This window comes from Chanodichthys erythropterus, chromosome 14, assembly GCF_024489055.1.
Source record: "Chanodichthys erythropterus isolate Z2021 chromosome 14, ASM2448905v1, whole genome shotgun sequence".
In the NCBI taxonomy this organism is placed as follows: domain Eukaryota; kingdom Metazoa; phylum Chordata; class Actinopteri; order Cypriniformes; family Xenocyprididae; genus Chanodichthys; species Chanodichthys erythropterus.
The window spans coordinates 40,634,721-40,647,751 of NC_090234.1; the positions used below are offsets into that span (position 1 = coordinate 40,634,721).

The following is a 13,031-nucleotide window of genomic DNA, read 5'->3' on the forward strand; positions in this document are numbered from 1 at the left end:
TTCTGGATTAAGGATGAAGCAGACGCTCACAGGCGTGCAGGGAGTATGGGTAAGCTATGCAGCGTCTCGTTCCCTTATTCAGGGAACCAGGGTTACAGATGTAACCCGAGACGTTCCCTTTCATGGGAACATCAACGCTGTGTAAGCGCTTTGGGAACGCTATCCCAACTAGGCCATAAGACCAACTGCCTGTCTGTTATCTCTTCAGGACGACAGTACTGAGGACCCTGGAGTGGAGCCCAAATGAAGGTTATAAAACCTAATAAATGTGTGCTGAGTCGACCACCCAGCAGCATCACATATATCATTGAGGGGAACCCCCGACATCAAAGCCTTTGAGGCAGCCATACCCCTGGTAGAATGCGCCCGGACAGCCAAAGGAGAAGGCTGCCCGGAGGACTCATAAGCAAGCGAAATGGCCTCGACCACCCACTTACTCATTCTCTGCTTGGACGCCGGACCTCCTTTGTTAGGAGATCCGTCACATACAAATAGCTGTTCAGTCTTTCGCCACAGGGCAGCTCTGTGGAGGTAAGCATCTAAAGCCCTCACTGGGCAGAGCAGATTTAGTTTTTCCTGATCCAAATTTGCAAAAGGTGGAGGACAGAAGGACTGCAGCACAATAGGCCCTGGGACATTTATAGGAACCTTGGGAATGTACCCAGGTCTAGGATGTAGAAAAGCTTTGACCATTCCAGGTGCAAAATCTAGGCATGAAGGAGCAACCGATAGTGCTTGTAAGTCTCCAATTCTTTTAAGCGATGTTATGGCCAGAAGAAATATGGTTTTTAACGTGAGGAACTTCTCAGACACTTCCTCTAATGGTTCAAAGGGAGCCGCAGCTAACCCTTCTAGCACAATGGCTAGGTCCCAGGACAGAGTCTTTGTGCGTACTACAGGCCTCAGCCTCTGAGTACCACAGAGAAAACGTATAACTAAAGGGTTTCTACCCACAGAAACACCTTCTATTTTTGTGTTATAAGCGGAAATCACTGCAATATATACCTTCAATGTAGAAGGAGTTAAACCATCTGAGAATTTTTCTTGGAGAAACTGCAGTACATGACACATGGAGGAGTGGAACAGATCCACCTGAAATCGGCTACACTAAGTAGCAAACAGCTTCCACTTATAAGCATAAAGTTTTCTCGTTGTCGGAGCTCTGGAGTGGAGAATGGTCTCTACAACCTAGGTTGAGAGACCGGATTCTATGAGCCTGCCTCGACAGGATGTCTGCCCCCACATTTTGATGTCCCGGGATATAAGCTGCTCTCAGAGAGAGAAACTTCCCCTGGGACCTTAGGAGGATTTGATGGGATAACTTGCACAGCTGGCGAGACCTCAGACCCCCCGATGGTTGATATAGGAGACCACCGACATGTTGCCTGTACGAACTAACACATGATGGCCCCTTAGGTCTGGGAGGAAGTATTTGAGTGCTCGAAATACTGCCATCATCTCCAGCTGATTTATATGCCAAGAACGATGATGGTCCCCCCAAAGACCCTGAGCTGAGCGACCACTCATGATCGCCCCCCAGCCTGTTTGAGACGCATCTGTCGTTAGCATTTTGCGACGACAAGGAGCTCCCAACACAGGACCCTGGGACAGAAATCAGGGTTTCTTCCACACCGCCAAGGCACAAAGGCATCGCCGCGTGACCTTGATAGTGCGAAAAGGATTTCCCCTCGGAGAAAATGGAAAAAGGTTCTGAGCCACCACTGTAACGGTCTCATGTGCAGCAGACCAAAAGGTATCACATTGGAAGCAGCTGCCATCAGACCTAACAGTTTCTGAAACTGTTTTACAGTGAGTGACTGGCCTAATTTCACCCCTTTCATGGTTGAGAGAATGGAATTCACCCAGGCAGGAGACAGACGTGCCTGCATCGTAGTGGAATTCCAAACTACCCTTACCCCTACCACACTCTTCTTGGCATTGAGCCTCAACCCTAACCTTCTCATGTGTGACAGAACTACATCTTGATGTTGAACTGCCTGTTGCTCTGATTGAGCTACAATCAACCAGTCGTCGATATAATTCAGCACGCGGATGCCCTGGAGTCTCAGCAGAGCCAGTGCTGCATCCACGCACTTCGTGGGCTGAAAGGGATAGGCCGAACGGAAGAACCTTGTATTGGTAAGCTTCGCCCCCGAAAGCGAACCTGAGGAACTTCCAATGTGAAGGATGGATTGACACATGAAAGTAAGCGTCTTTCAGATCTATTGTCACAAACCAATCCTCGGATCTGGTGATCTGTCTGAGTGTAAGCATCTTGAACTTGAGCTTTTGTACTGAGCGATTTAACATGCGTAAATCTAGAATAGGACGCAACCCTCCATCCTTCTTCGGAACTATGAAGTAACGGCTGTAAAACCCTGACTGCTTGCTGGGGAGACTTCTTCGAAGCCTTCCTTGCGATAATGACAGTCCACAGATCTGTCTTACCCTTGGAAGGCTTCACTTGCGTCGCCCTCCCCGGTCCCCAACATCTTTTTGGGGGAGCACGGGTGGCAACGCTTTGTTTTTGTTGTGCCCCTGTGCTGTTGAGGAGCTGGTAGATGGCTGAGGCTGCTCCCGCTCAGCAACTTTGGCAGAGCGGCGAGGCAGAAACTTTTGGAATGCGGCCAACTGACGTTTTGCCTCCTGGAACCTCTCTACGACCGATGTAACAGAGTCACTGAAGAGGCCCCGGGAGGAGACAGGTGCATCCAAGAGAACTGACTTATCTCTTTCTTTAATATCAGATAGATTGAGCCACAAATGTCTCTCCGTGCCCACCAGGGCTGCCATAGACAGGCCGATGGATTTTGCCGTCTCCTTGGTGGCCCAAGGCCCAAGTTGCCTCGCCACTCTCATCTATCTCCCCCAGCAGGTCAGCTTGATACGCCTGGAGAATAGACATAGTATGCAGGCTAGCGGCTGCCTGACCTGCTGAGGTGTAAGCCCTGCCCACCAACGCTGATGTTGTACGCAGGGGTCTGGTGGGCAAAGTCGGGGATTTTAGGGATGATGCTGACTCAGTTGAGAGATAGCTCGCGAGCGTCTCTTCGACCTGAGGCATCGCCCCATAACCGTGTTCTCTACCTCCTACTATATTACTATAGGGTGTAGACTCTGGATTGTGAACACGGAACTGTGCTGGTCTCTGCCACAACCTTGACACCTCAGTGTGGAGGTCGTGGAAAAATGGTAATCCCCGGGGCTGAGGCTGAGATCGGGCGGGGAGAAAGCGCTCATCTAATTTACTCTTTGTACGCGCTTCTGGTCTTTCTTCTGGCCATTCGATTTTCAGTTTTGCCACTGCCTGAGTCAGCACTTCTAAAAGCTCCTCATAAGCTGGAGACGAGGATGGCGAGTCCTCCTCTCCAGCCCTGGCGTTCGCTATATCCATCTCCTCGGAGCTGGATAAGTGAAGCGTCGGTGCCTCCACTCTGGGGGAAGAAACCACCATGCGTGCTTCCGCAGCCAGGGAAGAGACCTGAGTTTCAGTAGCCATGTAAAGACAGTAACTAAATCAGCATATTATCATCTCAAAAATATTGCAAGAATTAGATGCTTTGTCTCCAGTCAAGACTTGGAGAAACTTGTTCATGCTTTCATCACCAGCATTAACACATCACACCAGTCCTCATGTCCTTGCACTGGCTTCCAGTTGCATTTATAATTGAGATTAAAGTACTGTTGCTTGTTTATAAATCACTCAATGGCCTAGGACCTCAATATATTGCAGATATGCTCATAGAATATAAACCTAACAGCTCGCTCAGATCATCAGGATCAAGTCATTTAGAAATACCAAGGGTTCACTCAAAGCAAGGAGAGTCTGCTTTTAGCTGTTATGCCAGCCGCAGCTGGAACCAGCTTCCAGAAGAGATCAGGTGTGCTCCAACAGTAGCCACATGTTTGCATTTTATTTTATACGTATTATCTTTTTATTCTTTTAATTCCTTTTGCTGTTTTTATTTCATTTTGAATGTATTTTATATCTTTTATGTACTGTATCATCTGTTATTTCTGACTTTTAATGCATTTTAAATGTTGCTGTCTGGTTGAAAGAGCTGGGAGAATAAGGAAGTAAGCATATGTGATTAGGTTAAAATTTGGTAAATTTGGATAAGGGGACAAACCATGGGGAAATTTGAGCTGTGGTGCATGGTTAAGATATCTCTGGATTACAGCCAGGACACTTTCCAAAGGGGGAAATTTCCAAAGGGGAAATTTGAACTGCGTTGCATAGATAAGATATCTCCGGAATGGGGATTAGGGCTGTGCAGTTTGAGGTGTCTTGGCAAAAGGGGAGATTGAAACTTTGTTTATCAGTTTGAAGTGCCTTAACAGGTAGCGGTCCTGTCGGGTGAAGATCTGTTTAGATCCACTCTGACGGACAACAACAACAACAATAACAAAAACTCCCTAAGACTTCCTAGCTCATCCATCCAAATAGCAAAATTCTCTGTTTTATTCTTTATGTAAATAACTTTGAATTACCATTGTGTATGAAATGTGCTATACAAATAACATTGCCTTGCCTTGCCTAGATGTGAACTTTGAATTGGAATAGTACTTGGGTAGTGACTGATAATGTTTCACAAGAACACAAGTACAGACAAGAAAGCATATTGAGAAATGGCCATGTTTGAGACTGATTTGTGAGTTGTTTTGTCTTAAAATAACAGTTCATTTGATCATGAGTGATTTGATTCATTATTATAGGGTTTGAAAGTGTATTTGTATTAATATTTTCTCCACAAATTTCTACAATTAATTTACTCAAACTGCTTAACATAGTGACTAAATTGAAATGACATTTTATCAATAAAGTCAGTCTTCATAAATGTTATATTTTGAGATTGATTCAAATTGAAATTATCCAATTAATCTAAATTTTTATTATGCATTCATTGAAAAAAAAAAATTAAACCAACAAAGACCACACTATTATTATTTACATAAATTCAGATTTTTTTTGTTTTTGTTTATCTGCATACTGAATTAGGAATCCCCCAATGCAGCATTTAATTTACAATTAAGTAAGTAAATACATAAAGCCTAATACTTGAACTTACCTAAAACTTTAACACTTTTCTTTTGCTGCCACCTTGCACGAACTACAGTAAATACAGGGCATGCAAATCTTCTTCAAAATGTAAACATCCTCTTGATGTGTGTTCATCTGAGTACTCTTTCAGAGCTTCTTTTTAAGAAAAATGCAATGTTTCCTCTCTAGGAATGAAAAATGGTATCAGCGGCACTGTCTTATGTAGCACCGATGATGGAGATGGCTGCTACATCCAGGTGTCCAAGAGGCCCAACTCCATGGAGATGTCAGCCCTCACCCCAACTGGCTCCGCAAAGGTAGACCGACCCCGCAGCAACACCTCCGAGGCTAAACTGATGGCAAAGAAGCGAGTGATCCGTATGCTCATCGTCATCGTGGCCATGTTCTTCATCTGCTGGATGCCCCTGTACTCCGTTAACACCTGGAAAGCGTTCGACCTTCCTTCGGCCCACAAGGCTCTCTCTGGAGCCCCCATCTCATTCATCCACCTGCTGTCCTACACATCTGCCTGCGTCAACCCCATCATCTACTGCTTTATGAACAAGCGTTTTCGAAAGGCACTTCTCACCACTTTCTCTTGCTGCTGCTGGCCCTGCCGTAGAAGAGGCTTCAGGGAAGGTGACGATGAGGTCACTGCCACCGGAGTGTCCATGTCTAAATTCAACTACACCACTGTCAGCACAATGGGACCATGCTGATTCTCAGAGGACCAAGGCTGGGAAAGATGGAGGAGAATTGGAGTAGATGCTGACATATTGTCAAGGTTCACACTATGGTAACAGGAAATAGCTGTATTCAAATGAACACCCTTACATTGTTTATCGCCTACTTGCAACCAAGCATACCTAGTGCTAAATCATCGTCGGTCATTGTTTTATGATCCATGATTGCTCATGTTGTTACATATTCACTATAGACTTGTATAAATGTAGATACTTTAGGTGGCGTCCCACAAGCTGACCTAAAACAACTCGGTAGGAGAGGTTACGTCAACCTCATCCTCTTCTGTTGAAGGTCTGTTACTCTCACTCTTTAAGAATGCAAATGAAAGACTAAATGACTTAACATTTCTTTTTGACTGAATTAGGATGTCATTTTGGTGTAGCAGAACCCCAGAAAAACATTTACTTATACAACCACTATAAATCAGCGTTTGATGTATGTGGCTTAGAGTTTGCTGAGGAGAGGTTTGGATCAGATGCAAGCCTGACAGTGGTTCTTCAAGATGAGAAGAAGCCCATTGGTTGGCCTTATCGTGATAATGATAATGTCAAAAAGGCTATTGTTAGAGTCAGTTAGACCATGATCTCAGCAGGAAGCAGAGTTTCTGGAGCTGTTAACATTCACTGAGAGATGGCTACATGCACTAATGTCCCATGATTCTCAAACAACTATGTACATGACTGAAAATAGCTAGTGGAATGCTAGCCTTAGACATTTTATGTTAAGTTATCCTTTTGTTGTTGTTTTAAGTGCCTGCAACGTTTTTTTTTTTTTTTTCTTTCTTCGGGGTAGTAGTTGCATAATATAAAGATTTCACTTATGTGAAATGATCAGAACTCTTGAACACTCACATGTAATACCTCTCCCAAGTCTGAGCCAAAAGGCTTGCAGTAAAAGTCACAATTTTACTGTATTACACATACCTAATGCAGTGGTTAATGATGATAGTCTGTTGCTAGACAAGACAATGCTTTTGGCAGCTGCTTTTGGCATCCCATTTTTTGGAGCAAGTGAGGTTTTGTTTTAGAAAATGTCCTTCATGGCCTTCACAATCTATGACTTGAGTGGCGGTAAATGCAGGTCACCTCAACCTTAGACCCCTGATTGGGATGAACTTATGCACAGCTGTCACAATCTCACAGACTGATTTATGGCTGCTTTTACATGTCCTCATAAATTTTATAGACAAACTTATTAAGGTCCTCTCAGATGGTCCTCATCCAATAAGATCACTCAAACCTGATTTGCAATCGTTCCATTTCTCTTCCTTTAGAAGAGAAAAAAAGAACATGTTTTTGAGGCAGTTTAGGGAGAGAGAGAGAGAGATGCTTGATTAAATGTCAGATATTTTTGACCGCCATGGGACTCATTGGAGGTGAGACTTGAATCAGTCACTGTAACAATTGTCAAGCCACTAAAATTGAAAACATCCATTTGATTGCTGACTTTAAGCAAAATTAAAGTGCTGCCAAAGTGACAACCTGCAGTGATGAGTTCATTGCACTTTCTCAGCAACTTTTAATTACTCATAAAATTAAGTAGGATGTTATATGTTCAATGGATGTATACAAGATTTTTTTTTTTTTTTAAATATATAATGAAAACATTTTTACAGTCTACTTCCTCTATGTTGAATAGTGTAGTAAACTTAAGTTCGTAGTGGGGAAGGAAGTGGTCAGGGACGACGAACAACTGCGGACTGAGTCTTTATTGAATGTCAACAGAAGGACTGTGCAACGCACAACAAACGAAAATAAACAATCCACAAAGGGCTTCACTCCAGGTTCGGCATACGCTATCCACAAGGGCTTCACTCCACGTTGGGCTTACACTATCCACAAGGGCTTCACTCCACGAACCTCGACTCGACTCAGTCAACAGTTCCCCTCTCTCTCCCACACTCCTGCTTCTCACGGCGTTTTGTCCTGTCTCCGCGCCAATCACTGGAATGAGAAACAGGTGTTCGTGATTTGTATTCAACCCACTCACTTACCACGCGTCTCCCGCTATTCTCTCCGGTTGCAGACCTCGCTGAGCCACCCCCCCCGCCCCACATACCCCCACCCCCCCAATCAGGCCGGGGAGCCGTCCGGCCTGCACCCCCCCCCCCCCCCCATTTCTGGAGAGGAAATCGGCCACAGCCATCCGAACACCCGGCCTGTGGACCACCTTGAACTTAAAAGGCTGTAGAGCCAGATACCAACGAGTGATCCGCGCGTTGGTATCCTTCATGCGGTGGAGCCACTGCAGGGGAGCATGGTCCGAACAGAGAGTGAATTCCCGTCCCAGGAGATAATAGCGGAGGGTGAGGACGGCCCACCTGATAGCCAGACACTCTTTTTCTACGGTACTGTACTTAGCTTCTCTCTTAGAGAGCTTACGGCTAATGTACAGTACCGGCCGCTCCTCACCCTCTATCTCCTGGGACAGGACAGCACCCAACCCCCTGTCCGACGCGTCAGTCTGCAACAGAAAAGGGAGAGAAAAGTCAGGAGAGTGAAGCAGTGGCCCGCCACACAGAGCAGCCTTTACTTGGGTGAAGGCCTGCTGGCACAGCTCCGTCCACTGGACCGTATCTGGAGCATCCTTTTTAGTTAGATCAGTCAACGAGCTGGTGAGGGCCGAATAGTTAGGTACAAACCTTCTGTAGTATCCCGCCAGCCCGAGGAACTGTCTAACCTCCTTTTGGTCTTGGGGCGCGGACAGGTCGCAATCGCTGCCGTCTTGTCAATTTGGGGACGCACCTGCCCATGCCCCAAGTGGAAGCCCAGATACTTTACCTCCACGCGCCCAATTGCACACTTCTTCGGGTTGGCCGTGAGCCCAGCCCCTCTCAGCGATCTCAGGACGGCTCTCACATGCTGCATATGCCGCTGCCAATCGTTACTATAGATAATAATATCATCTAGGTAGGCAGCCGCATACACAGCATGGGGCCGGAGAATCTTATCCATGAGTCGCTGAAAGGTAGCCGGTGCCCCGAACAGCCCGAACGGAAGCGTAACGAATTGGTGTAATCCGAACGGCGTCGTGAAAGCTGTCTTTTCTTTGGATAAAGGCGACAAGGGGATCTGCCAGTACCCTTTCGTTAAGTCCAGTGTCGAATAAAATCGAGCCGCACCTAGCCGGTCAAGCAATTCGTCCACCCGCGGCATTGGATACGCGTCGAATTTCGACACTGCATTCACCCTGCGATAATCCACGCAGAAACGAACCGAGCCGTCGGTCTTAGGAACCAAAACTATCGGGCTCGCCCAGTTACTGCTGGACTCTTCTATTACTCCCATTTTCAGCATTGCCTCTAATTCGTCCTGAACTACAATTTTTGTGTTCAGGTAACCTATACGGCCGGCTGCGAACAACCACGCCCGGCTCCGTCTCGACATGGTGCTGAATGAGGTTCGTACGTCCCGGCAGGGGAGAGAACACGTCTGCAAATTCCTTTTGCAATTTGGATAAATCAGTGAGCTGGGAGGGCGAGAGGTGATCTCCCCCCGGGACCAGAGCGAGAGATTGAGTTTTTATATTCGCCTCTGGTCCGAGATCATCCTCCCCACTAATCACCGTCGCCAGCATCACTGATTCTGCCTCATTCCATTTTTTTAGCAGGTTGAGGTGATAGATTTGACGTGCCCCCCTCCTGTCGGACCGTACCACCTCATAATCGAGCTCGCCGACTTGCCGTGTGACCTCAAAGGGTCCTTGCCACTTTGCAAGTAATTTCGAACTGGAAGTAGGGAGCAATACAAGCACTTTTTCCCCCGGTGCGAATTTACGTAGGTTAGACCGTCTGTTATACAGTTGGCTCTGTCTGTGCTGGGCCTGTAACAAATTCTCCATTGATAGCCGCCCCAAAGTGTGGAGTTTTGATCGCAAGTCCAGCACATACTGAATTTCATTTTTGGCCTGAGATGGTCCATCCTCCCAAGTTTCCCTGAGGACATCCAGCACCCCACGGGGCTGGCGCCCAAAGAGAAGCTCGAAGGGGGAAAACCCCGTGGAGGCTTGCGGGACCTCTCGCACTGCGAATAACAGAGGTTCTAACCACTTATCCCAATTTTTGGCGTCCTCTTGCACGAACTTACGAATCATGGATTTAAGCGTGCGATTAAAACGTTCGACCAGCCCGTCCGTTTGTGGGTGAAAGACGCTGGTACGAACCGATTTAATGCCCAATAATTCGTACAGTTCGCGTAACGTGCGTGACATAAACGCCGTGCCTTGATCAGTGAGAATTTCTTTTGGAATCCCCACCCGGGAGATTAAGCGAAACAGTGCATCCGCAACACTTTTAGCAGAAATGTTGCGGAGAGCCACTGCTTCAGGATATCGTGTTGCATAATCAACAATGACTAATGCAAAGCGATGTCCCCTTGCTGATCGTTCTAATGGCCCGATGAGGTCCATACCAATTCTCTCGAAGGGGACCTGCATTAAGGGAAGTGGGCGCAATGGCGCTTTTGGGGTGGCCGGTGGGTTCACCAACTGGCATTCACGACAAGACGCGCACCACCTGCGTACATTCTCGTGAATGCCCGGCCAGAAAAAACGGGTCATGAGACGATTTAGTGTCGCTGCCTGTCCCAAATGCCCCGCCATTGGATTAGAATGAGCCGCGTGGAAAAGCATTTCCCTGCGGCTCTTTGGCACTAATAACTGGGTTGTATCTTCTTTTGTCTGAGTGTCTTGGGTCACTCGATACAACCTATCTTTTATAATCGCGAAATATGGGTAAGCAAGCGGACGTCCAGGCTGGAGAGGCTGACCATCAATCATCGAGACCCTATCAAAAGCATTCTTTAATGTCTCATCCTGAGACTGCTCCAGGGGAAAATCATCGCGTTCCGGAAGAATTAGTCTTCCGGCTTCACTCAGATCCCCTGCAGCAGAACTCTCCGGTCTCTGATCAGTCTCTCCGACTTGTACTCGCGCTTGCTCACCCCGCGTTCTTTTCCCCCAAGAGGCATCCGAGCATAGACATCCCAATAATTGTTTAAACGCGGGCCAATCCGTCCCCAAAATTATCGGATGCCGGAGGTGCGGGTTAACTGCCACCTCAACACTATGCTTTTGTCCCCTAAATTTAATTATGACGGACATTACGGGATATCTTACCACATCCCCGTGCACGCACCGAACCCCAACCATGCGGCCTGTATCCAATGCCCCGGACGAAATCAGGCTTTGATGGAGAGAGGTTTGGTTACAGCCCGAGTCCACCAAAGCCTGATAGGTACCCCCCTTGATACTCACAGGTATTTGGTACCCGCCAGCCTGACCAGGGGCGGCCTGAGGATCGTCGGGGACCCGGATCACCGTCCCGACCTCCATAACCGGACATTTATCCACAAAATGATCCGGATCCCCGCACCGCCAACAGGCCGGCCCAGACCTGCCCGCCGCTCCAGTGGCAGAGAGTGGGCTGAATACATGGCGCGGAGAGAGGGGAGAAGCAGGAGCGGGGTCCGCCCCGGCAGCAGGGAGTCCCGCCCCCCTGGGCGGGGCTCTGGGTCCGTAGGGAGGTGCCTGTCCCGTTCCGCCCCGCCCTCGGGGCGGAACACGAGGTGGGCCGGGCGGACGAGACCTAGGGAGAGGGACAGGTCTAGAGAGAGAGGGGGACAAAAGAGAGGGAGAGAGAGAGGCAGCTGGAAGGGGTTCGCCGCCCCCTTGGCACGCCACCAGATGATCCTCCGCCAGTTGGATGGCTGAGTCCAGCGACGTGGGGCGGTGGCACTGGACCCACTCGGCCGTCTTCTTCGGGAGCCGAGTGACGAATTGCTCCAGCACCACGCGATCGACGACCAGGTCCACGTCGCTTCCCTCAGCCAGCAACCATTTGCGGCACGAGTCCCGGAGCTGCTGGGCCAACGTGAAGGGCCGGCCGGACTCACCCAGGTCGAGGGAGCGGAAGCGCTGTCGGTGCTGCTCCGGGGTCCGACCGACCCGCTGGACGATGGCCCGCCGTAGGTCTTCATAGACCAGGAGGTTCGGGACGGGGAGCTGCTGTGCCGCCACCTGTGCTTCACCTGAGAGGAGCGGGACCAGCCTCATCGACCACTGGTCCCGCGGCCATTTACACGCCTCCGCGGATCTCTCGAAGAGGTCTAAGAACACCTCTGGATCATCCAGTGGGCCCATCTTATTTAAGGGCAGGTGGACAGGCACAGCGGGCGGTTCGGTGGGCTCCCGGGGAACCTCCCGGTCAATCCAGCTCCGGAACGCCTCGCGGTCCTCCTGCTGGGTCTGTAGAATGGCTTGGAAACACCGCTCCTGGTCGCCTCTTAACTCCAGCAGGGCCTGTTGTTGTTCGCGGTGCAGGACCGCGAGGGACGCGATGATGTCCGCAAATGTGGCGGAGGACGACGATTGCATGGCGACGTGCTCACCGACTTCCTTCCCGGGTTTCGGCACCAGTGTAGTAAACTTAAGTTCGTAGTGGGGAAGGAAGTGGTCAGGGACGACGAACAACTGCGGACTGAGTCTTTATTGAATGTCAACAGAAGGACTGTGCAACGCACAACAAACGAAAATAAACAATCCACAAAGGGCTTCACTCCAGGTTCGGCATACGCTATCCACAAGGGCTTCACTCCACGTTGGGCTTACACTATCCACAAGGGCTTCACTCCACGAACCTCGACTCGACTCAGTCAACAGTTCCCCTCTCTCTCCCACACTCCTGCTTCTCACGGCGTTTTGTCCTGTCTCCGCGCCAATCACTGGAATGAGAAACAGGTGTTCGTGATTTGTATTCAACCCACTCACTTACCACGCGTCTCCCGCTATTCTCTCCGGTTGCAGACCTCGCTGAGCCACGCCCCCCTCGCCACAAATAGTCTTCACAGCTAAACTGCAAAACAATCAATCCTTAATTAATTTGCATGTAATTTGCATTTTGAAAAATGAATCATTTGCAATTCACATCCAAACATTATAATTACTAACATTACAACTTATTAGTAAGTGGTCACATTGACTTTAAGTCAATCCCAGGGGTATTTTCAATTTTTAATACATATAAAACAGATATTAATTTGAATAACTAATCTTGATTCATGTCGTGATGTTTCTCAGTTCCTTTATAATGAAGGAAAACCAAATAATAGGCAACATTAATGAAACAATTTGTGTAAATTGGTCATAAAGCAATTCTTACATGACTGATTTGAACTACATTTCAGCAATAAGGCTTGTTTTAAAACCTTGATGACTTTGAAGACGTGTTTTCACCAAAATTCACATTTCT

General features: G+C 48.1%; 1 protein-coding gene across 1 annotated transcript in view; it reads left to right on the top strand.

Moving 5' to 3' along the window:
• cckbrb (cholecystokinin B receptor b) overlaps positions 1-5,760 on the top strand; it is a 77,588-nt gene extending 71,828 nt beyond the window's left edge. Inside the window, exon 5 of the mRNA XM_067409992.1 lies at positions 5,231-5,760. Within this exon, the coding sequence (XP_067266093.1) occupies positions 5,231-5,760 (530 nt within the window). The remainder of the gene's footprint in view (positions 1-5,230) is intronic.
• The last annotated feature ends 7,271 nt before the right edge of the window (positions 5,761-13,031 follow it).